Source organism: Pelophylax lessonae, assembly GCF_965119305.1.
Source record: "Pelophylax lessonae genome assembly, chromosome: 6".
Classification (NCBI taxonomy): domain Eukaryota; kingdom Metazoa; phylum Chordata; class Amphibia; order Anura; family Ranidae; genus Pelophylax; species Pelophylax lessonae.
In genome coordinates, this window is record NC_138773.1 from 96,848,669 (window position 1) to 96,874,146 (window position 25,478).

The 25,478-nt window shown below is 44.2% G+C and overlaps 1 protein-coding gene across 1 annotated transcript in view; it reads right to left on the minus strand.

The window, feature by feature from the left end:
• The window catches only part of GET4 (guided entry of tail-anchored proteins factor 4), a 39,700-nt gene extending 14,449 nt beyond the window's left edge, over positions 1–25,251 (minus strand). Inside the window, exons 1-5 of the mRNA XM_082260981.1 lie at positions 25,036–25,251; positions 10,190–10,268; positions 9,921–10,002; positions 3,384–3,533; positions 2,590–2,728 (exon numbers count right to left, since the gene is read on the minus strand). Of these exons, the coding sequence (XP_082117107.1) occupies positions 2,590–2,728; positions 3,384–3,533; positions 9,921–10,002; positions 10,190–10,268; positions 25,036–25,187 (602 nt within the window). The 5' untranslated portion in view covers positions 25,188–25,251. The remainder of the gene's footprint in view (positions 1–2,589; positions 2,729–3,383; positions 3,534–9,920; positions 10,003–10,189; positions 10,269–25,035) is intronic.
• Positions 25,252–25,478: the final 227 nt, after the last annotated feature.

Here is a 25,478-nt window from a genome sequence, read left to right on the forward strand (position 1 = left end):
ATTGACGTCCCCCCCCCCCCCCCCCCATTGCTCAATCTAAAGGTTTGCGCTCAGAAATTTTTTTATTTGCTCAGCTCAGTAAAAAATTAGAGGGAACATTGGCTGGCAGTAGTGACAAGGATGCTAGCATGGCATGGCTCTTATTTAGATGTGTCTATACAGTTCAGCTTGACCTAAAATCTGTAAGAGGGGTTGGTTTAAAGGCTAATTCCACCCTTAGCAACATATTACACTTGTATCAAGGTGTAACATGTGGCATGTTGGCAAGCATATCCCACCCCCCATCCATGACAGCATTCGGGGGGGGGGGGTTCATCTCCCCTGCAGCCCGTCACTTAACATGAACGTGAGTGGGATGGGGGGGGGGGGGGGGGAATTCTTAGAATCATGTTACATGTCTGTGAATGAAGTACAAGTACCTTCTCCCATTGCAGCAGGCGGACTTTTAGTCCATTGACTCCTCCTCCAGCTCTCCAAACTAAAAGCCTTTAGACAGTTGTGGGCGGAGAGCTGTAAGAAGAGTTTAAAGGAACCTGACATTTTACCCACTATCAACTGATCACAGGTGGAACACTTTGCGGGCGGAAAAAATAAATAATAAATGCACATCCAGACTGTCAATGAAGAGTCACATGTGCATAATTAATGAATGACAGCACGCTGCAGAAATACTTGTGGTCATCCATTTATTATGCACACAGGTTTGCACTGAATTTTTATTTAGCAAGGCATCTAAGAAACAGTTTATTGAAGGAGGGCTTTGTACAGCAAGTCTATAGCAAAATAGGGATCGACTGATTATCGGTGGGGCCGATACTCACTTTTTTTGAAGTATCGGTCACAAACTTGCCGATATTGATTTAAGTGGTTGTACCGGAGTAATGCCTACAGCTACAGGGATTACCCGGGTACCATTTTTTAGAGCCAACAGTCGACTTTCTTGTAATAACAATCAATGTGGCTAATCAGCCGCTCTGCTGTTATTACAAGCAGCAGGAGGGGAGGTCCCCCCTGCCTTCCCCCGCTCCGCCCGGGTCTCCCGTCCCACTGGGAGGCCGGAGCGAACAGCTGGCCGAAGACCTGAACAAGCTGGAATCAGCTCTGTTGGGGTCTCTGATTTAGTAATCTGGAAGTGATAAAAGTTTAGCGAAGTGGTCTCTGCTAAACCCGGAAGTAGGAAATAGAGGCATTCGGAGCAGTGGCTGGGACGCACGCCGACCGCCGCAAGTAAACAGGGAAAAGGAGATACAGGAGGGTACTGCAGATCCTCGGACGTTGTCTTCCTAATACCCGCACGATACTAACAGCCCAATTGCCCAGTGCCAGGAGGGCACAACTAAATGTAAGAAGCCAATTGTTATTTTATTGTGTAATTTTTTTACAATAAACAGTATTACACTATCTGTGGCTATCTTATATATCTTTATATATGCAGACTGTACTGCCTATATACGAGTAACGCACAAAAAGGGAAAAGGAGCAGGATATTCTGGAAAAGGAGTAGAGGTCTGATCCACCCATTTAAAGGGATCACAGGCATTGGGGGTCCTTGTGACCTGCTTTAATCTGGTAAGAGGCAACGTGTGACACACCCCTTCACCTGGAGCACTATAGATCCAAGCAATCAAGTTTACACAAGCACCTTTTTTTTGCATGAATTGCTCTGGACTATTAAATATTATAGACACTGTAATCACTTTTTTTTGGAGCACTGTAAAAGTGAGCACGATTAATTTAATGTGGATATAGTTTAATGATATATTATATGTGACATAATTTATTATGTTTTGTGGATGCACTAGGAAGCACTTTTGATTTGCAATAATAACTTTTTGCACAAGTAAAGGATAGCACTTGCACTTTAACTTATTATGTGGATGCACTAGCAAGCACTTTGATTTGCAATAATTTTTTTAGCACAAGTACAGCATAGCACGTGCACTTTTACTATATATATTGATTATATATGCAATATCTATTTTTTATTGGATGTGTATGAAAATAATTTTATATCTTAAGTATTTGTATATAGCACTATAAAAAGATCACCAGCGCCTTTTTACCAACTATACATACCAATCTGGAAGTGATGTCATGACATCACTTCCGGTTACTGGAGCCTTAAAAGGAGTCAGATGAAACAAACAAAACACACACACCAGGCTTTTTAAATGCTTTTAAGTCTTAAGACCCCAGATCCCTCCATAAAGAGTACCCGTCACTGCCTCTTACTATCACAAGGGAGGTTTATATTCCTTGTGACAGCAATAAAAGTGGTCAAAAAACTAAAGTGTCCAATCACCTGAAGGTAGCAGCAATAACCCACAGTTTACATCTTCCTGTGCGGTTTAACATACTGAACTAGGCAAACCTCCGCTCAACATTCCCAGAAGTATAGGTGGTCAGGCAGGAAGTCTTTGCATTCTTCCTGCCAATACATGGTTGAAGGCTTGTGCATGTGACACAAGATAGTGCACTCCTTCATACCCTGAATTTTAGAATAAATTACATGCCACTCATTTACAATTTTTGAATTTAAACAATCAGCTACTCTGACCCTGAAAGCAGGCAAATATTTGCTGTACTTACTGTAGGACAGCCTGTGCCACGAACATGTCCACCTCACTACGGTAGCCACGGGTGGAGGAGTATTCTACTAACATATTGGCGCACCCCTCTCCATCTGAGGAGTGCAGGAAGTGATACCGGGACTCATAATAGTTTTGCTCTAAAAAAATAAAATAAATAAATAAATAAAAAAGGTCGTTAATGAAAAATAGCAAGGTCACCAAACTACTGTGTGGTCTGGTAGATGGTATAAATCTAAGGACTAGATCAAAAGAAACATTTTTGACAGGTTAAACAGTACATGTATTTTAACAGTGAATTTAGCAGTTTGCCTGTAGTTCAGCCTTATTCAAGGCAACGTCATAGATACACTAAAACCCATTTACATTAAAAACCCATTTACATTAAAAAAATACGACTGTAGTATCAAAGTAACCACATTTTAGCTTTCAATCTCCAGAAGACCAAGTTAAATCAAGGGTCACCAAGAAAGATTATCCCCTAAACAAATTCATGTGTCACAGAAATAAGATAAGCAGCGCCACTGCTAAATTAAAAGAGAAAAAAAAAAAAAAAAAAAAAAAAAGGGACAGCGGCAGGTTTCGCCTCTGATGCGTTTTACCCCAAGGAGGGCTTTGTCACAGAGGATCCTATAAAAACTTATCAGAGGCAGAATCTAACAAATATGTCCCTTTTTTATATTAAGTTTGGTAAAAAAAAAAAATGGTCTATAAAAAACACATCTACCTATGAAGATCAATCAAATGTGATCCTGAAACAAGCATTGTACCATTTCAGGGGCCAGCATATCGTACCTTTCCATAACGTAATAGCTAGTAATTGGTGGAGCTTTGGGTGACCTAGTTTTCCTGACCCTCCAGACGACCACTTGAGAGCCCGGGATACAAACGCCACTCGCTCTGGAGAGTTTTGATCCATCAAACTAAACATTTTGGCCAAGTTTTCTAAAGAAATTTCACAAGATTTTAATACAACATATACAATAATTATAACAAAACAACATCTTAAACAAACAGGTGGTGGTTAGTTCCTTTAAGGAAATGATTGTTTGCATAAATTCTCATACATCTGTACTGTACAGTCAGGCAAAGTCAGAAGAGGCCAGTCCTGCCTTTATACCCTAAATGGCTTATGTATTCAGAAAGTATATATATATATATATATATATATATATATATATATATATATATATATATATATAAAAATATAAATTTAAAGATAGGATACCTCTGCTGTGTAACCAGTTCCTTTTGCATCTGATGTGGCACTTTTTCCACCAGACATTGATCAAAAAATTGGAGATGCAATCTCAATAATTGCAAGTTTCTTTTAGTATCTTCAGGCAATCTCAATAATTGTAAATTTTACTTTATATCTTCATGTATTAACAAGCATGAAGTAAAGAAAGAAATTACAATTATTGAGATGGCATCTCCAATTTTTTGATAAATTGATAGATGGATTGATCCCTACAACAGACTTCAAATAGTGGGTAGTGGCAACCCTAAAACAAAGGCTAAGTTCACTTTTAGGAGCATGTGACCCCCATATTTATTTTAACATGCTCCTATACACATCTCCCACCACCAAGACTCCCCCGCTCTGAGAGCGCAGGTAGGCAATCTTCTCCCCAAACCTGCTGCCACGGTTTCCTGTGAATGAACTACAAGTACTGTCCTCCACAGCGGCAGACAGCTTGTAAGTTCTCAGGGAACTACGAGGGCGTTAGTGAGTGCTCTCATAGATCGATTCCTCCTGTAGTTCAGTTAACTGTCTGCCCATATGGGAGGTACAAGCAGACAGCTGGCTGAGAGTCTGCAGGATCCTTGCATTGCACCCGCAATCCGCTGATCGTGGGTACAATGCTTTACAGGCTGCAGTGCAATAAAAATAAGTAAATGCACATTTATTATTATTTTATTTTTGAAATGTGAACTTCTCTTTTAACCACTTCGCTTCTCACACCTGTTTAACCCATGGACCAGAGCAATTTTTACATTTCTTCTATGGACCTGTTTGTTCGCCAATAACTGTAATTCCTAAAGATACCAAGGTAAATCAGTATTTTCTGCTAGAAAAGATCTTAGAATTGCTAACATTTAGAATTGCCAAACATATATATTTTTTAAGCCCGCGTTCACATTGGTCCGATCTGACATGAGATTTGACGCGATTTCAAAATGGCCTCAGTGTGAACCTGGGCTTAAGCAGATGTCCCAGAGAATAAATTGGTGAGTGTTGCAACGCCACACAGTATTTGCTCAGAACCTGTCAAAACCAGATATCCACTCTCCCACCCAAAAGTGCTAAATGTGGCAGAGGAAGGGAGATGAAAACAAGCTGAACTTCACCTTTTGGGTAAAGTTGCCCCATTAATATGTTCCTTGCATTAAGGTAAAAAAAAAAAATGTTCCAGCATCAGGATTCCCCCCCCCCCCCCACACTTACCTGAGCCCTCATTCAATCAACTGCTGTGCCCATCTGCAGCTCTGCTCTCCACCCACTTGCTGGTCTCACTGGCATTTGCAGTCAATCAAAGCCAGTGATAAAACAGTGGGGGGGCAGGGCCAAGTCCCGCCGTTTGTGTCAATTAAGAGAGCTCGCACGAGAAAGGAAGGAGCCAGGAACCGTCGGCTGGAGATGGGTCACATGTGTGCAGAATGAACAGATCCACAAAAGTAGGACCAAAAAAAGCTTGGGCCAGAATTCTACTTTAAACAGACATCATCTGCAGATCTTAAGATCATCCCTTTGATCTGCAGATGAATGAACAGAAAGATAAAAAAAATAATTACTTTGTATCCTTGCATAATGAGTCTTAATCAGCGTTTATAAACACTGACACAAACTGCTTTTGACAGCTAGAGCTTCTGAGTTTGTGTGGCACGCCCAAAGTCCACAACTGGTTAAAGCTGCTCTTAAGTCATTTTTTTAATCTTTCTATCTATTAAATCCTCTGGCCTTGTTGTTTTAACCTTGAATAGTAAAACTTTTTTTCTGCCAGTAAATACCTTATACAGCCCACTTCCTCTTTCTTGTTGGGTAATTAGCCTAGGGCTTATGACATCATGCACAGCTCTCCCATGAGTTTGCCGGTGTAACGTTTAAAAAAACATACCTCGTGAAAATTCCATACCTCGTCACTTCCGGTGCACATACGTCATGGAACAGCTGAGCAGGTTACCATTGCGCATGCTCAGAGGTCCGGAGGGTAGGGAATTTTTACAGGGGACTGTGTGTAACGTTACACCGCATCAGCTGTTGCCGCGGTTACATTAAAACATCTCGGCTGCAACACGAAATCATGTCCGCTCCTACCCCTGTGTCTTCCCTGATCTCGGCTACTAAATGTAAAAGCGGCGGGTCTATGAAAATATAAATGACGGAGATCTCGGCTCCGTGATTTATATTTTCATAGACTCACCGCCGCTTTAAAATTTAGTAGCAGAGATCAGGAAAGTCACAGGGGTAGGAGCGGAGATGATTTCATGTTGCAGCGGAGATGTTTTAATGTTACTGCGGCAACAGCTGATGCAGTGTAATGTTACAACACACTCACCCGTGAAAATTCGCTACCCTCCGGAGCTCTGAGCGTGCGCAATGGTAACCTGCTCAGCTGTTCCATGACGTAGGTGCACCGGAAGTGACAAAGGTTGGGAATTTCCACGGGTAGGGTTTTTTCACGTAACACCGGCAAAGGAGGGAGGGATTCGTCACAGAAAAGCCAAGGAGAGCTGGATGAGGGTGGAGATAACAGGAGGCTGCAGAGATCTATTCATCCAGAGAGGAGAAATATGCAGGCAAGCAGTGGTTTTAAATATATATATATATGTGTGTGTGTGTTTATGTCTCTCTCTTAGGGATAGCTCGGGCGTGTTCCAGTTTGTACGTGCCCGATCCCACCAGGAAGCCGACCCTGCACTCCGCTAATTACAGGCAGTGAGACACTACACCGATCTGTGCAGCTGTGGATCAGGAAATGTCTCACTGCCTGTGATTAGCGGAGTGCAGTGTCGGCTTCCTGGTGAGATCGGGCACGTACAAACTTGAACATGCCCGAGCTATCTCTGCTCTGTGTGTCTGTGCAAATCCAGGAAGTGAACATGCAGCAGCTTCAGCTGCCCACAGTTAAAATGGTTGCAGACTTAGTGGAGGGAGATTTCTGCAGCATATCTGGCAAGTACAGAATCACAGTATATATAGAATGATATGCAAATTATTTGGAGGGAATCTTCAGAATGGCAAAGATGTTATTACAAATCATGTGAGCAGACTGCAGGTTTAAGTGTAAAAATAAGAAAGCCTTTCATAGCTCCTGACCAAGGCCAAGAAATAAAAAGCTCCAAGATCCTGCAGCAAAGGCAAAAGAAAGCAGTTTTTCTGTAGGTCACATTAACCAAAGTAAATGAGGAGAGATCAAATGTGAGACGTATTTTAAATTGGGATGCACTCTGCTAGTGCAACTGCACCCATTTTCCCCAAAGCATTGTGAATGTAGTAAAGCTTCACTTTGTAAAAAATAACCAATGAGGCGCAAGGGAAAAAAAAAAAAACAAACAGCATTTTTGCTTACACATGATTGGATGATGGAACCGCATTCACCAAGCTCTGGGGAAAAGGAGTGCAACTGCACAAAAAGTGCATAGCTTACTTTTCTTTTAGTAAATGAATTCCACTGTTATGACAGGCATTATCTTTTTGCAGTACAAAATGCTGTAAAAGGAGAGCAATATCTACTTTCCTAGCCCCTGCCCCTTTTTAACAGCAGCATTTCTAAACTCTTCTGCTCAAGTACTCTTAGTACAACATGTTGAGGATTTTCATCTTGTAGCAAGCTTTTACAAAGCAAGCCTTTAAAGGAACAATTCAGCTCCAGTTTTAAGGAATGTTTTTTAACATTTCTCAAAGAGATGCTAACTGTCAATTTAAAACAAGCTCCTAGCAGGCTTCACTAAGCTTCACCAATATTTCAGGCTTGGTAAAAGTTTGCTGGCAAGTTTTTTAAAGCAACTGTCAGCAGACTCATTAACTTACCACCAAAGAACAACCTAAAAAAAGTTCTACTCTTGACGAATGCAGCGATGCCACATATGTGTATATTTGTATCTGTAGTACAGCTCAGAAACAACCGTGCACATTTTACTTATTTTATTCAACGTAACACATACTGACACCAATTCATTTTTTTTTTTTTTTTTTTTTAAATCCTAACCAAAATATACTGACCTTGACTTTTGACCGCAACACTGACCTAGACCAAACCTTAACCAATTAGCAACCTATTGTAGCTTTACTGCTACAGGGTGGCCTCTCTGCGTAGAATAACATTCAGGTATGTGATTCTGCACTTTCAGGTAGGGGGCGTGCGCCCTCCTGGCTGTGCTTCAAGGCACAAGCCGATCACTGGGTAATGCCGATTGACTCTGAAACCTACAGAACACAGATTTGTCAGTGTATGTGTTCAGTGACAGGGGATCTAGTCAGTTTTTCATTCCTGCTAAGCAGGGAACAATAGATTCACACTAAAAGCAGCACAGTGTACACACACACTTGTTAGGCACATATTTATCCTCTTGATCGCCCTAGATGTTAACCCCTTCCTGCCCAGTATCATTAGTACAGTATAAACAGGCAAAAAATTTTTGGGGGAGCATACCCATGTATTTCTAAAGCTGCTGCAGCTATGAACCACATCTTTCCCAGCAAGGAGTATTATCTCCAAGGGTTAGAAAGGCTGGATTCATCTCTTTTTCATGGATAGTGTAGGACCCACTGATAATGGGGTACTTTGATGTAGTAGTGGGCTTGAGCACGATATGGCCATATGGTGGGACCAAATCCCCATTTTTATTTATGGATTGTCTTCAGATTTGGTAGTAATTTCTTTTGCATTTGCGTGCTATTCTTTTTTAAATATATCATTAGTACAGTGACAGTGCATAATATTAGCACTAATCACTAACAATGGCACTGGTGATGTCAGTGGCAGTTAGTCCTCTGCAGAGTCAGTTACTGTCAGATCGACAGCCCCAGTCCTGTTAAAAGTCGCTAATCGCCACCATTACTAGTATATAAAAAAAAAATAATTATGTATGTATGTATGTATGTATGTATGTATGTATGTATGTATGTATGTATGTATGTATGTATATAGTTTGGGTACAGCGTTGCATGAGAGCGCAATTGTCAGTTAGAACAGCGCAGGGCAGCATAGCAAAACATGGCCTGATCATGTATCACTATCTTTCTCCCCATTCAGAGGAGAAAGTATACACATGGTCAGGCTTTGAAGTGCATGATCACTGTGATAGCCAAACAGAGGCTTTCACAGTGATCAGGCAATTGGGTTCCAGATTATTAGTACAGGACCCAGGGATCTCGGGCGACAGCCTGATCCCCATGCTGGGAGTGCGCTGTGTAGTACACTCCCAGCACAAAGACATGTATGCATATATGCAGCCTCAAAGACGACAACCCACTTCAATGAGGTGGCATATATGCGTAGGCTTGGTGGCAATGGGTTAAATCCAAAACTCCAGCTATGAACTTAATTGCATACTTACACTGGTCAAGAATAGACACTGGTGGTCAGTGGCCTTTTATTCCCCCCTCCCCACCCACGATCGCAGCAGCTTTCTTCTATTGTGAGATGAAGGGATGGGTTCTCCACTGTAAACCGTAATACATTACTTTACACTGGTGATCACAAATTGATCATTACAGCAATCACATGGCACAGAGCCACTCCAATTGGATGCTATCTGCTGTGAGATGAAGGCAGATCAGCAGTTGGGCGTGCTCAAAGTAAAAGGACATACAGGTACATAGATCTACCCCCTAGTAAGGCAGTAGGGAGGATAAAGTTGAACTCCAGACAAATATAAAAAAAAAAAAAAAAGAAAGATAAATACAATGATGTATCCTTTAAAAAAAAATGTATTTTAATTGCAACTAGTGTATGTAAAGAAGCACTCGGACTGGGAGAGGGAGAAGAAGCAGTAAGGTGACAGGTGTGCTGTGCTGACAGAAGGAGAGGGCAGAGAGATGACCTCATTGTTCAGCTGCTGGTCCTTTTCTGTCTAGTCACAGGCTAAGGGCAGGAAACTTACCTAGTAGGGTTGCTTATCTGAGGTCAAATAAACTCATGTCAGCGACCTGGTTGGGCTGTCTGGCAGGGCGGTCTAAATCTGAGGACTGCATGGGCAAAAAAAAAAAAAATCCTTTGGCAGGTAAAACACCTCTCATATGTATTTCAGTGATGTATTTAGTAGTGTGCTCGGAGATTAGCTTTAATGGAAGGAAGCAGAAGTTTTATATCAGTCCAAACTCACCTAATAAGTCTTCTGTCACTTTAGCTTCAGATTTTTCTAGTGACTCCAGAACAAGCATGGACAGATCAGCAGCACTGTTTTGCTGCAAGGCAAATGAAAGAACTTAAAATGAAGATTTTCAAATGTTCATGAAAAAGTAAACAAAACACGACTTTAGTGCTTACAGGGAGAAATGCTGATTAAACATGTTACTGCCAAATAAGGCAACAGAGTTACACTTTACTAGCTGCAGCCAATGTGACATTGATAGATCATGGATATGTTCTTACTTGACCATGGCTGAAAAACAGCACAGCTCCAGAATACATTAATTCTCGGGCTTCCGTGTGTTTGTTCTGTGACATATACCTGGAAAACAAACAAGAGTAACTTTAGCCGAGAAGTCACATTTGTAAAAAGATAGCTCGGGTAGAGCTGCCAGCTCAGGCAAAGCAAATTACATTATAACCAAGATCAGATTTTACCCACATCTGGGTGATCCTAAAAAGGCAAACATATGAACATAGCAGGGGAGGGGTTAGAACCTCTGTAAGGTATTTATTGGTGTTTGTTTCCACTGGTGAGACATTCTACCACTTCCTGTCCTAGTGAAAGGTTAGCAGAAGTACAAGAAATTGACAAATATCTCCAACAGGGACTGGGAAGGTAAGAAAACATAATCCCTGAAAATCATCATTGAAGATTGGAGATGCATCTCCACACAACAAATGTCGGTAACGGATGTTAGACTGGTACATGCATCTGGTGTACGCACTGAGCGGAGTGCCCACATGGACACTCTGACCTTAGCACAGTGGCACTCCCTCCCTGCCACTGAAGCTGCTGGGGAACTAGTGTCTTAGCGTTCCCATCAGGCTCCACCTACAGCGACATCATTGGTTGTTAGAGGCGGTCGGCTGTGATGCAGACAGCGCCCTTAGCCAGTGATGAATATGCTACTCTGCTACACTTCATACAGGGAGGGGCACACCGCCTGTCTCTGCACACCAATTTAGAGCAGGTCTACAAACTGAAGGTAGTGGTTTTTGAATTTAAAGCAAAAATAGCAACACTTTCTAAAAGTGGCACTAAACCCACCAATGCAACAGTTTACAAAAACAGGCATGCCGGGAATGTAATGGTCAAATTTGTTTGTGCTCTGAACCAAACTGTCAAACCATCAAAATGGCTGGTGGCATAATTGATTATGTGCACCATCATGGCAGTTGCAGATCAAACAGAAGCTAAGATGGCAGCTTCCATGGCTGCAAAGGAGGGTTTAGTTCCACCATCTGCCACAGGTGTCAGTAAATTTGCAAAAAACAGGTGGTAGATACAAATACACAAAAAAAAAAAAAAAAAAAAAAAAAAAACTGTCCCCCATTTCTATACTGAATTCCCTTGGTTCACACTGCTGTGACTTGTCATGCAACTTGAGAGTTCAAGTCACATGACAAGTTGCACCCTATTAACTGCAATGGAACCATTCTAATCTGTGCAACTCAAGTTGAAGCAACTTAGAGAAAGGTTACCGCACTACTTCATCACAACTTCCATTGACTTCTGTTAATGGAGTCGCAAACAAGCCGCAATGAAGTAGTATGAAAGTCGCCTTAAGGGTCCATTTACACTAGCGCGACTTGTCACGCGACTTAGGTCACCTGACAAGTCGCGGTGGGTAACTCGCCTGCCATTGATTAGCACAGGACCCATTCTAATAGGAGCGACACAAGTCGCTCTGACTTAGAAAAAGGGTCCTGTACTACTTTGGGGCGACTTGCATTGACTTCAATTATATGAAGTCCGTGCAAAAAAAAAGTTTGTCTGGAGTTGGGAGTGGAGAGGAATGGAAAATCAAAGGACTGTTTTTAACGAGTAGTGGCTCTAATCATCAACTGTGCAGAAAATCCTAGAGCCCTCTGCAATGGTGCAACACTTTCAATATATAATTAGATAATTCATCAAATTGCTTTCTTTTTATATGGGCTGAATGGGCGATCTCCCTACTGATACTTTATTTACAGACTCCCTCTTCCCAAGTCATTTAATAGCAGTTAATCCTCTTTCCTTGATAGAGCAGAGCAGCTTACACTCTGTTCAGTCACAAACAAACACACCACAACAACAACATTGTGCCCGTGCACAGCCCCACGGCTACATTGTAGCTCCAGAAGCCAGCAATGACATGGAAGTCAACAAAAGAAAACAGACCCTGCAGGAAGTATCAGTCATCCAGCGGGCTTGGAGAACCATTCCTCACGACAGCAGCGTTGATGGCAGAAAATGAATGTAGGTACTATTCTAGAATATACTATAAAAGGTGTGCTGTCTAAGTAACCTCCCAATAGTGACAGGGTTGCTTCTGAGAAAATGGTATTGAGCATGTGCAGGACTGCACTGATCGCATAGAAAATGATGCAGATCTGCGGTATTGTACTTTATCGTAGTTATCTATTCATTTTGGCTCCGTAGACCTTTCTTTTTTTTTTGTGATTTATATAAAAAGAAGATTCCCAACCTCACAAAAAAAATAAATACATTTTGGAAAAAGGTAAAGAATAGTTACCTTAGACCCCAGCTTCTTTGCCTAGATGAGGGTGAAGTCTCTTGCGATAATGCCTCCCAGCTCAGTGCAGAATTGCATTCCTCCACTTTCCAGGATTTCACTGTGAGAGACATCACCCTGGCCTGGATGTAGTTGAAAGCTTGGGTTCCAGGCAAGGAATTTTAGATTTTTACAGGATATGCAAGGGTGGCGGAGGGAAGCTACTGAATTGCAAATCCTTGATTTTTGATGCAAAGTTCATTTTAAAGTGGTAGTAAACTCTGCTTTTTATCTTGTACCTACAGGTAACCATATAATAATAAGTATGTGTGCACCGTTTAGGAGATGTTTACATTTGCAACAGCTGGTGACATCACCGGGGCATATGCACTACACTTAATGGATGGCATGCCGACCATTGAGATAGCTGTGCCACGGTCGTGACGTCATCCAAATCATGGCAAGAGCCCGCAAACTCGGAAAAAAGACTGGGTAAAGAGGGAAGCCCTGTTAGCAGCGATAGCATGCTGCTGGAGGGATCCTTTTTTTTTTTTTTTTTTTTTTTTTTTTTTAAGGCAATTCTTCCATAACGTGCTACTATGCGGTGCATAGTAGAATGTTATGACAGGAGTCTACGGGGGACCAGTTTTTTTTTTTTTTTTTTTAAAAAGGTCATACCTTTCATAAATCTAAGATACACTACATTATTATCAAAATATTACCATAAAAAGCCTCTCCTACCATGAATAAAAAATATCTTACACTCCCTCAGCCTCGCCTAAAGTAATATGCTCACTGGGTAATGGAGCATTATGGATGTTTCATGTTATTAGAGATTACAGAGAGGCAGACCATAGAACTGCATTAATAATGCACAGATACATCTCTCCAGGTGTGCAAATATAATGACAAACTATACATGGAAAGAAAGCTTTTAAACATTAACATGTATTGATAATATTATTATTGACAAAAAGCTAATCTCTTTCACATGTACATATCAAAAGAAACCTGCATAAAAATATATAGTTCCTCTATTATTGTAGTTTATGACATGGACAATAATTCCAGGACCATCATGAAGGTGGAGTAAAGGGAAGAGGAGTTGGCGTTTGGGAATCAGTTAGGTGAACCTGTTGCTTTAGAGAAAATAATCAAATACTGTATATAATAAATCAACTTGTATATATTGACAAGAGATCCCAGATCACTTGTCTTATCTTCAGGGAGAGTTCGTTACTTTTATGACTCAATATTATTTACTTACACATGTAAAAACAAGCTACACATACAGGAAGTCACAATCCAAACATAACAGTACAGTACTAGTGTCAGCTGTCATCCTATTCCATAGACCTGGGTAATGCCACTACTACAGCTGGGAAGACATTGGCTCATCCTATTCCATAGACCTAGGTAATCCCACTACTACAGCTGGGAAGACATTGGCTCATCCTATTCCATAGACCTAGGTAATCCCACTACTACAGCTGGGAAGACATTGGCTCATCCTATTCCATAGACCTGGGTAATGCCACTACTACAGCTGGGAAGACATTGGCTCATCCTATTCCATAGACCTAGGTAATCCCACTACTACAGTTTGGAAGACATTGGCTCTCCTATTCCATAGACCTAGGAAGACATTGGCTCATCCTATTCCATAGACCTGGGTAATGCCACTACTACAGCTGGGAAAACATTGGCTCTCCTATTCCATAGACCTAGGTAATGCCACTACTACAGCTGGGAAGACAGTGAAGACGTTGGCTCACCATGGCAGTCAAGCATCCGGCATTTTCTGAAGGAACGGTATACATTGGCAGCCACATTACATGAACCCATTCACTGTCACTAGCTGTAGCAGACAGTAGTAGTAGGATTTGTGAATTTTCCCCTGGAAAGTCTGGTCCCCATTTCTGAACAATCAACAATAAAATATCTGCTTGTGGCGGCGTTCTATTCAGTTCCAAATGCAAACATTACCTATTGGTTTCCCATATATTATATTTAAAGTGGTTCACCAGCCTTTCTAAAAAATAATTAAAAGTAAGCAGCTACAAACACTGCAGCTGATAACTTATTAAAAGAACACTTGTTCAGGAATCCAGTGCCGTCCTCACCCGGGCCTGTCTTTTCCTGGTCTTTGGGCTCCTGGTGGTGGCATGTTTAGTGTAGGAAACCGGCTGTGACTCCTCGCAGCTTCACAGCCGGTTTCCCACTGCAAATGTGCGAGCCACATTGCACTCTGACTGGTCCCACAACATGTCCCAGAAGGCTGCGGGCAGGGAGGGGACCAGACTTCAGGTGTAATCGCTTAAGCAGGCTGGTCAGACTTGGGTACAATGCAGAACCAGTAGAGACCATCTCCCTTATACTTACCTGGGCCCAATCTCAATCCAGCATTGAGCGTGAGAGCAGCAGCCGAAACCATTGGCTCCCGTTACTTTCAATCGCAGCAAGTGAGAGAACATGAGAAGTCTGAGCTGCGCCAATGGACACACAGAGTGGGACCTGGGCGCAAGCACGCACAAGGTTGGAAATATGCAGCAAAAGATCACTAGAGAACAGGGTAATGTTACATAAGACTGCTAGAGATCATTGCCATTACAGCAGCTTTACAAATGAATGCTCCTACTACTACCTGCTGGGAAGACTACACAATACATACCAGAATACATATCAAAGGCCTGCATGTGGTCATTGGGCCACAGGCTGAGCAACAGTGGACTAGACAGTGCCCCGCAATCATTCTCTTTCCGCAATCATTAAATGGCTCCTTCAAAAGGAACATTGCAAGTGAATAAAAAAAAGGTTCAAGGAAAAGAAAAAGGCTGCAAGTAAACATTTAAAGCCCATCTTCAAGCAAAATCTATTATTTCTCCACCCAGCCACCCTGCCATCTATTCAATATTCTTAGCCTGGTATAGTCAGTTAGGCCTCTTTCACACACGCGTTCCGTTTTTTTTTTTTTAATGGAAAAAAAATAGAGCTGGATCGGTTTCAAAAAACAGATGCGAATGTAAATGGATGATCATCCGGTGACATTTGTTTTTCCATAGAGATGCATTGATCCGCGTTTTTCATTTGTTAACCTATGGATAAAAAACGAACAAACGTACACGTCCCTCGCTGATGCGATTTCTGTCTGCAGGGATTGCTGGTTCAGTGCCACGCGTTAACCCTCGATGTCCGGCTTCCTTCACTCCTCCAGGTCTGGACATCAGCAGTATTCTGGATCCTGAGAGAACACCTCAGCGGCCCCCCAATGGGGATTATTCACGTCACTCAGGCAGCGATGACAACATTCAGAAGAGAGGAGAGGGACCCAGCAGTGGATGACCATGTGACTGCGACTTCAGGTAAGTGAGAATGGAGGTTTAGAAAGTTTTTTCTTTTTCAAGCCAGCAATCTGATAGGGGAGAGGGAGCGGGGTTATTTTATTTCAGAATTGGGCTTATAAAGTGAACTCGGGGATAGGCAAATATTTTCTAAATACAAGTCCTATGTATTCTTCCTTAAATCTTGGTGTGCTCCGTTCATTTCTTTCAGATCTGTGCCGTAATCCAGTGTGAGACTCTGCCTCTGTGCGGGACTTCCTGTAATAAAGACCAGTCACTGCTGCTCTCTCTCCTTGTGCAGTGTGACTGGTCTTGTACCCGCCCCCTGCCGTTTTCAAGAAGCAGCAAGCCCACTCACTGCTCTGCTCCTTGCACAGGCTACATGTAGCACTGTAATGTCGCTAATAATTTTACCAGGTAATAACTAGGTTCACAAAGGTATTTGGAAGACACAGTGTATTCGTGTCTTGTAAACTAAAACTGTATTTTATTTTGGATAGCATAAGGGAGGGTTATAATCCCTATCAGATAGGAAAATAAAAAGTGGGATGTGTCCCATTGGGAGGATTTACATTAATTTCCTGCCCCATAGACTTAGAGCTAAACTAGAGAAACTTAACATAAATAAATCCCCGGGACCGGATGGCTTGCACCCAAGGGTTCTTAATGAGCTCAGCCAGGTGATTGCCAGACCATTATTCTTGATCTTTAAGGATAGTGTACAGACGGGTATGGTGCCAGCTGATTGGAAAAAAGCCAACGTGGTACCAATATTTAAAAAGGGGCCGAGATATATCCCGGGTAGCTATAGGCCGGTCAGCCTAACATCAGTAGTCTGCAAAATTTTGGAGGGGATGATAAGGGACCACATACAAGACTTTAGTAATGAAAACGGTATTATAAGTAGTAATCAGCATGGATTCATGAAAAATCGTTCATGCCAAACCAATCTATTAACCTTCTACGATGAAGTGAGCTGTCATCTAGATAAAGGTAAGCCTGTGGATGTGGTGTATCTGGACTTTGCAAAGGCCTTTGACACCGTTCCCCACAAACGCTTACTGTACAAACTAAGGAAGGTAGGTATGGACCATAAGGTGAGTACCTGGATAGAGAACTGGCTCCAGGGGAGAGTACAGAGGGTGGTGATTAATGGGGAGTACTCGGATTGGGTGGGTGTGGAAAGTGGGGTCCCCCAGGGTTCTGTCCTGGGACCAATCCTGTTTAATTTATTCATAAATGATCTAGAGGAGGGGATATCTAGTACAATCTCAGTATTTGCAGATGATACTAAATTAGGCATGCCAATATCTTCTATGCAGGATGTGGAAATCTTGCAAGCAGACCTGAACAAAATAACGGGGTGGGCAACTACATGGCAGATGAGATTTAATGTAGAAAAATGTAAAGTAATGCACTTGGGGGCCAGAAACCAGAAAGCAAGCTACTCACTAGGGGGGGAACCTCTGGGTGAGTCTAGGATGGAAAGGGACCTGGGGGTACTGGTAGACAACAGGCTTGGCAGTGGCATGCAATGCCAAGCCACCGCAAGCAAAGCCAACAGAATACTGGGTTGTATAAAAAAGGGGATTCACTCCAGAAATAAAGAGATTATTTTCCCACTCTACAAGACTCTCGTCCGGCCACATCTGGAGTATGCTGTCCAGTTCTGGGCACCGGTCCTCAGGAAGGATGTGCTGGAACTGGAGAAAGTCCAGAGAAGGGCAACAAAAATAATTAGGGGAATGGAGGACATCAGCTATGAGGAAAGACTACAAGCACTGAACTTATTCTCTCTGGAGAAGAGACGATTGAGGGGGGATATGATATCAATGTACAAATACTGTACTGGCGACCCGAGCATAAAGGAACAAACTATTCAGAGAGAGGAGATACAATAAGACACGTGGCCATTCACTAAAACTAGAGGAAAGGCGGTTTAACCTTAAAGTGCGTAAGGGGTTCGTCACTGTAAGAGCGGTAAGGATGTGGAATTCTCTTCCACAAGCAGTCGTATCAGCGGGGAGCATTGATAGTTTCAAAAAACTATTGGATGGACACCTTAACCACCTCCCACCCGGGCCATTGTACATATACGGCCGGGTGGGAGTCTCGTCCTTCTGAATGGACGTTCCGGAACGTCCTTCAGAAGGAGCGAGATCGCGCCGCCGCGGGCACGCGCAGCGGCGCGATCCCGATGTGCCTGTGTCCCTCGGACACAGCGCAACAAGATGCGTCAGGAGGGCCCTGTGATTGGCCCTCCTGATCACATAACGGCTGTGTCCAATCACAGCCGTCATGCAATGTAAATACAGCCGTTGTAACGGCTTCGATCTCTTCTCCTCCCTGACAGATCCTGTCAGGGAGGAGAAGAAGAGGATCGATACTGGAGCTGGGGTGATCAGTGAGTATTTCTAAGTACTCACTGATCACAGGGGGGGGGTCTGTGCTGGTAATCAGAACATTGATTACCAGTGCAGCCCTGGGGGGAGGGGATGCCACTAGAGCCACCAGGGATGCCCCCCCATGACCACCAGGGATGCCCACCATGGCCACCAGGGATGGCAAACAGCCTGCCAGTAGTGCCCTCCTATCAGTGCTGCCCACCAATGCCATATATCAGTGCTGCCCACCAGTGCCCGTTATTGCCATCCACCAGTGCTGCCCACCAGTGCCCATTATTGCCCACCAGTGCTGCCTATCAGTGCCCATCAGTGCCCCCCATCAGTGCCCATCAGTGCCCCCCATCAGTGCCCATCAGTGCCCCCCATCAGTGCCCATCAGTGCCCATCATCAGTGCCAATCAGTGCCCATCAGCGCCGCCTATCAGTGCCCATCAGCGCCGCCTATCAGTGCCCATCAGCGCTGCCTATCAGTGCCCATCAGCGCTGCCTATCAGTGCCCATCAGCGCTGCCTATCAGTGCCCATCAGCGCTGCCCATCAGTGCCCATCAGCGCTGCCCATCAGTGCCCATCAGCGCTGCCCATCAGTGCCCATCAGCGCTGCCCATCAGTGCCCATCAGCGCTGCCTATCAGTGCCCATCAGCGCTGCCTATCAGTGCCCATCAGCGCTGCCTATCAGTGCCCATCAGCGCTGCCTATCAGCACTGATATGTAGCATTGGTGGGCACTATCTATCAGTGCCACATATCAGTGTCCATCAGTGCTGCATATCATTGCTACCTATCAGTGCCCATCAGTGCTGCATATCAGTGCCATCCCATCAGTGCCACCCCATCAGTGCCACCCAATCAGTGTCTCCTCATCAGTGCCTGTCAGTGCGGCATCATCAGTGCAGGAAAAAACGTATCTATTCACAAAATTTTATAACCTAAACAAAAAAACTTTTTTTTTTTTTCAAACTTTTCTGTCTTTTTTTATTTGTGCACCAAAAAAGAAAAAACCTGACAGTGATCAAATACCACCAAAAGAAAGCTCTATTTGTGGGGAAAAAATGACACAAATTTGGTTTAGGTACAATGTTGCATGACCGCGCAATTGTCATTCAAAATGCAACAGCGCTAAAAGCTGAAAATTGGCCTGGGAAGGAAGGGGGTTTAAGTGCCCAGTATTGAGGTAGTTAAAGACCACAACATACAGGGGTATACAATGTACGGTTAAAAGCAAACACACACATCATAGGTTGAACTGGATGGACTTGTGTCTTTTTTCAGCCTCACTAACTATGTAAATAGTCAAAACAGGAAGTAAAAGGAAATCCCTGCAAAGTGAAGGAATCTCAGTCACACTTCAGCACCCCTTATTAGGCCTCATGCACACAGGGCGTTTTTACTGCCGCTTTAGCAGCGTCAAGCTTACAGCTTCAAATGCCATTCCATGTTATTGTATGTGTCCATGCACACATAGGATTTTAGGCGCTTTTAGTGGCAGAGACGTGCTGACGGCACCTAAACTCTGCTAAACGTTGGTGTCCAGGCCTGGTCAGAAACAGACCAGGCCTGTTTCTGACACTTCTTGTTTACAAGTTAAAATCAGTATTTTTTTTTTTGCTAGAAAATTACTTAGAGCCCCCAAACAATATATATTTTCTTTTAGCAGAGACCCTAAGAGAATAAAATGGAGATTGTTGCAATACTTTATGTCACACCGAATTTGCGCATCGGTCTTACAAACGCAATTTTTCTTGGGGAAAACCTTTTGGAATTAAAAAAAATAAATAAGACAATAGTAAAGTTAGCCCAATTTTTCTATAATGTGAAAGATAATGTTTCACTGAGTAAATGGATACCCAACAGGTCATGCTTCAAAATTGCGCACACTTGTGGAGTGGCAAACTTTGGTACCCAAAAATCTCCATAGACGATGCTTTAAAGATTTCTACAGGTTACCAGTTTAGAGTTAACAATATCACACGTGTGGTTTGAACACCGTTCACATATGTGGGCACGACTTGCATATGCGTTCGCTTCTGCGTGCGAGCTTGGGGGGAAGAGGTGGTTTTTTTCTTTTACTTTTTATTTTTACCCTGCCCCTTTAAAAAAAAAAAAGTTTTTTTTTTATCACTTTTATTCCTTTTACAAGGAATGTAAACATCCCTTGTAATAGAAGCATGACAGGTTCTCTTTAATGCGAGATCTGGGGTCAAAAGGTTTTCGCATCTATACTTAACCACTTCAATACAGGGCACTTTCCTCCCTTCCTGCCCAGGCCAATTTTCCCCTTTTAGCGCTGTTGCATTTTGAATGACAATTGCGCGGTCATGCAACACTGTACCTACACCACATTTATGTCATTTTCCCCCCACAAATAGAGCTTTCTTTTGGTGGTATTTGATCACCTCTGGGTTTTTTCCTTTTTGCTAAACAAATAAAAAAAGACCGAAAAGTTTGAAAAAAAAAAAAAGTTTTTTTGTTTAGGTTATACAATTTTGTAAATAAATAAGTTTTTTTCCTGCACTGATGAGACTGCACTGACAGGCACTGATGAGGAGGCACTGATAGGTAGCACAGATATGCAGCATTGGTGGGCACTGATAGGTGGCACTGATAGGTGGCACTGATAGGTGGCACTGATAGGTGGCACTGATAGGCGGCACTGATAGGCGGCACTGATAGGCAGCACTGACGGGCAATAATGGGCACTGGTGGGCGACACTGAAAGATGGCAATGATGGGCACTTGTGGGCAGCACTGATAGGGAGGGCACTGGCGGGCAGCACTGATGGGGAGGGCAACGGGGCGCTCCCTGAGCCCTGATTGCCATCCCTGGTGGCCATAGTGGGCATCCCTGGGGTCATAGGTTGGCATCCCGCCCCCCCCCCCCCCCGAGGGTCTGCACTGGTAATCAATGATCTGATTACCAGTGCCAACCCCCCCCCCCCCCGTCAGGGGAGCCGCCGATCAGCACTCCTTTACTCGTGCCTGTTAGGCACGAACTAAGGAAAGCGATCAACGGCTGTTCCTGTTTACTATGTGACCAGCCGTGATTGGACACGGCTGATCACATGGTAAAGAGCCACGTCAGTAGTCTCTTTACTGAGATCGGAGATGCAGGGTGTCAGGGTGACACCTCGCATCACCGATCGCCGCTCTGCGTGCCCCAGGGGGGCGCGCAGAGCTGTATTATCCTGCCGCCATCATATGACGTCCGTTTAGGATAATACAACCACATTCCCGCCGTCAATCTGTTATAGGGTGGGCGGGAAGTGGTTAAAAAGGAAAAAAAAAAAAAATGTAATCAAAAAAATTGCTCCGGTCCTCCAAGGTCATAAAGTCGAGTGAGGCCATCTTGCCCTTACTCGACTTCCTGCCCAGCAGCACAGGGGATCAGATCAATTTCCCTGCTACTGGCGGCTCCGATAAGCAGGGAAAATGACTTGGATGCGGTGAGGGGGGGGTGGGTATTTACCGTTAAAGTAGCGACATAAATACACGGCGGGTGGTCCAGAAAGTGGTTAAGCAGAGTTTTTTGGGGGGTTTTTTTATGCAGAGGCCGCTGGCATGCTTAACCGGTAATTAGCTGGTGGTTAAGAAGCGAGCCAGTAAGCCCCATGTCCTTAGGCTCATGCACACAGGACATTTTTACAGCTGCTGTTAGGGGCCTCTGACTTTTTTTCTGCCTCTAAACTAGAGCTGCACAATTAATCCCCTGCGATCTCAATCCCCAATTTTCACAATTCTCAGTGCAGTGGGTTTAGCGTTGTGTCTGGGTATAACACATAGCCAGACCTCCTAATGGGTCATACACACTATAAGTTTTTTGAAGACTTTTTCCTTTAGACTTACCAAAACCATATAATACGAGGTCAAACCTAAACACTTTCAATTTGTATGCAATCTGGCAGGCCCTTGCACTACATAGAAAAGGTAAATCTGAAGGAAATCTAACCACAAAAGATGGATAGTGTGTATCCAGCTTTAATCTCCGGCATGCGGGCTGCAGCTTCCTGACACCCGGGCAATATCCCAGCTGTGTGTCAGCTGTCAGAACGGAGCCGATGCTTCCTGTATAGTTCCAGCTCCGTTCTGTCACAGGAGGATTGATATCAAATGCCCTCCGCCTGTGAAAGGAGACAGAGGAGAGCTACAGGAAGCATTGGCTCTGCACCGCTACTCCCTCTCCGCAAGCAGTACCCACCAGCCAGCAGTACCCACAGCAGTACCAGTCAGCAGAACCCACCAGCCAGCAGGAGGAGGGGGGGGGGGAATCCAAGTCACAGCTTTATTTAAAATAAAAAAAGATTTTGAGAATCATGATCTTCATTCTAAGCAAAAAAAAACATGATTCTCATTTTTGCCAGAATCGTGTAGCTCTACTCGAAGCGCCTCTCCATGTTAGCCTATCTGTCCATGCACACAAACTTTCAGGGGCATTTGAAGGCATAAGCGTTTAGGAGCAGTAGAAAAAAAACAACAGCAGCCTGTGCGTCCAGGAGTAGAGGCTGTTGAGCTGTAAAAGCTGCTAAACGCTGTAACAAGCCATTATTCTCTCTTCATTCACATTTTTACAGTATAGGTAGTGTTTTTACTGTAAAAACATCCAAAAACACTAACGCTAAAAAACACGGCTAAAAGCAGGTTTTTACAGCGGCTTTTTCCTGGCAGCAGAACTGGCATTGTTTTTTTCTTAAATGTCCAGTGTGCATGAGGCCTTAACAACAAATTGTTAACAGTTGAATGAAAAAATTAGAAAAAAAAAAACCCACACACACAAGTGGCAATGCAAAAGTGTGAAAAAAATAAAAATAAAAATAGCGTGGGAGGTCCCTCCCCCCCTAACTCCATACCAGGCCCTTTGGGTCTAGCATGGATTTTAAGGGGAACACCATGCCAATTTTTTTTTTTTTTTTTAAAAGACGGGCATAGGGTTCCCCCCTAGAATCTATACAAGACCCTTCCCAAAAAAAAAAAAGTTTTAAAAGAAAAAAAAAAAAAACACACACACACCAAAGACGGTTTTTGGCAATTCCTCTATTAAGATTTTTAAAAAAAAATGTCCCTGATGTAGATCCAACGTCAATCACAACACACCTAAAAAAAAAAAGCTCTGCCCGCAAAAAAGGGTACTGCCACCTACTTGCTCAGCCGTGTGACAGTTCTTAAATAGGTATCAGGCGGAGCCACTCGACAACATCACCTGGTGGCACCACTCCTTGTGACGTCACCGGCCCAGCATGCACCAGGCAGTGACGTTACAGGGGACAGTGTCCCTAACCTATTTAAGAACTGTCACACGGCAGTAGCTTTTGTCATCAACACAGCTTTCTTTCCCCCCCCCCCCCCTTTTTTTCAGGTCCAGCGTGCGTCGTGATTGGCGATGGCTCTACATCAATGGACGTTGTTGTTTTATTTTTAAAATAGAAGAATTGTCAAAAACTGTGTTTTTATTTCTGACACTTTTTTTGTGAATAAGCGTACAATGTACCCCATACTCCAGATTAAAGGGGGTCCCAGATCTCACCCCCCCCAAAGAGGGGCTTTTAGATTCCGATAAGCTCTGTGCCTGCAGACCCTTACAACCACAGCCCTGGGTTGTGGGGGAAGAGGACCTTGTCCCCATCATCATGGGGAGATGGTGCTTTGGGGTGGTGGGCGGCATGTGGCCTTGTATTGTGCCAGGCTCCATGCTCAGATAAGGGTCTTGTATAGATTTGGGGGGGTGAACCCCATTTTTTTTACATTTTTGTATTGCCAGCAATGTTTTGTTTACATTGAGCAGTAAAGCCTACTGAGGACTCATCCGTTAAGGACACAGCGGCCGGCTTCCTGGCCTGCTCCTTGACACCCAGCTGATCACTGGTTAAGGATGCTGGGGGCCCCGCTCCTTGACACCCAGCTGATCACTGGTTAAGGATGCTGGGGGCCCCGCTCCTTGACACCCAGCTGTTCACTGGTTAAGGATGCTGGGGGCCCCGCTCCTTGACAACCAGCTGTTCACTGGTTAAGGATGCTGGGGGCCCCGCTCCTTGACAACCAGCTGTTCACTGGTTAAGGATGCTGGGGGCCCCGCTCCTTGACAACCAGCTGTTCACTGGTTAAGGATGCTGGGGGCCCCGCTCCTTGACACCCAGCTGATCACTGGTTAAGGATGCTGGGGGCCCCGCTCCTTGACACCCAGCTGTTCACTGGTTAAGGATGCTGGGGGCCCCGCTCCTTAATGTAGCTTACACACAAGGCTAAACATTTGCTTTGTTACAGCAGTTCTTAGCTTTCTAGTGTGCACAAGGGCTGAGAGAGTCAGGTACCAGCACTGAGGCTATATATGTGTCAGTCCACCCATCCCCATGGTGAGATGACTGATCAGGATGAGTGTTGGATGTGGGAGTGACGATCAGCAGGGATTCCTATGGGAAGCCATGTGTGTGGATGTGATGACTCCATCCAGGAGCCCCTGGCAGATTACACAGCAGATGTCACTAATACACTGACACATATGGGCTGTCTGCCATAGACCTGGCTGGGAGCAGCTGTCACCATTCACACACTGTCAGTCTAGGAAATGAAAAGCCCCTTAACCTGCCCAGGAATCCTCCCAGGCCCAGGTGCAGCCCCCCATAGCAACTAGAAGACACAAGCCAATCAGCGAGCAGGAAGATTCGCCTGGTCCCGGCAGCTGAGGAGTTAACCGAGGACTTTCCACAGATTGACAAGAAGCCCAACCAGTCAAATGACAGCGCTGAAAGAAGCCCCGCCTTCGCCTAGCAACCGGAACGCCATCGGCCAATCAGCGGTTCGCTGGAGGCAAGGGCCCTGGAAAGCTCTGGAAGGTTTTGGATGTTCCGCTCCATACCTGAAGAAGAGTGTGCGGTACATCTGGTGGGCCTCGTAGTAGTCTCCCTTTTCCACGCTGGCCCGCAGCTTCCCCTCCACACGCTGCACTCCTCCCCGGTTCCGGGCGCTGCCTTTGGAGCCCTCCTGCTCCGCCATTGCAGCAGCCATCATGGGGAGACGTCACCCGGGCAGATCAGCACACGCTCCGTCCTTTCCCCCTTCTGCGTACGGAAGCCGAGTGCGGTCACATGAGCGGCCGCGCGCTGACATGACCATGTGACCGGGAGTTGCGGAAGCTGATTGGCTGCTGCTGTTATTGCTGTGAAGTCTCTTCGGAGATGATCAGTTCTATAGGACTCAGCAGAAGGCAGGGAGAGGAACAGTGTGTGTACATTTACACATGACTAGGGAGTTGTGGACATAGTCGCAATTAGAGAAAAAAAAAAGGGTTATAGCCTCTGT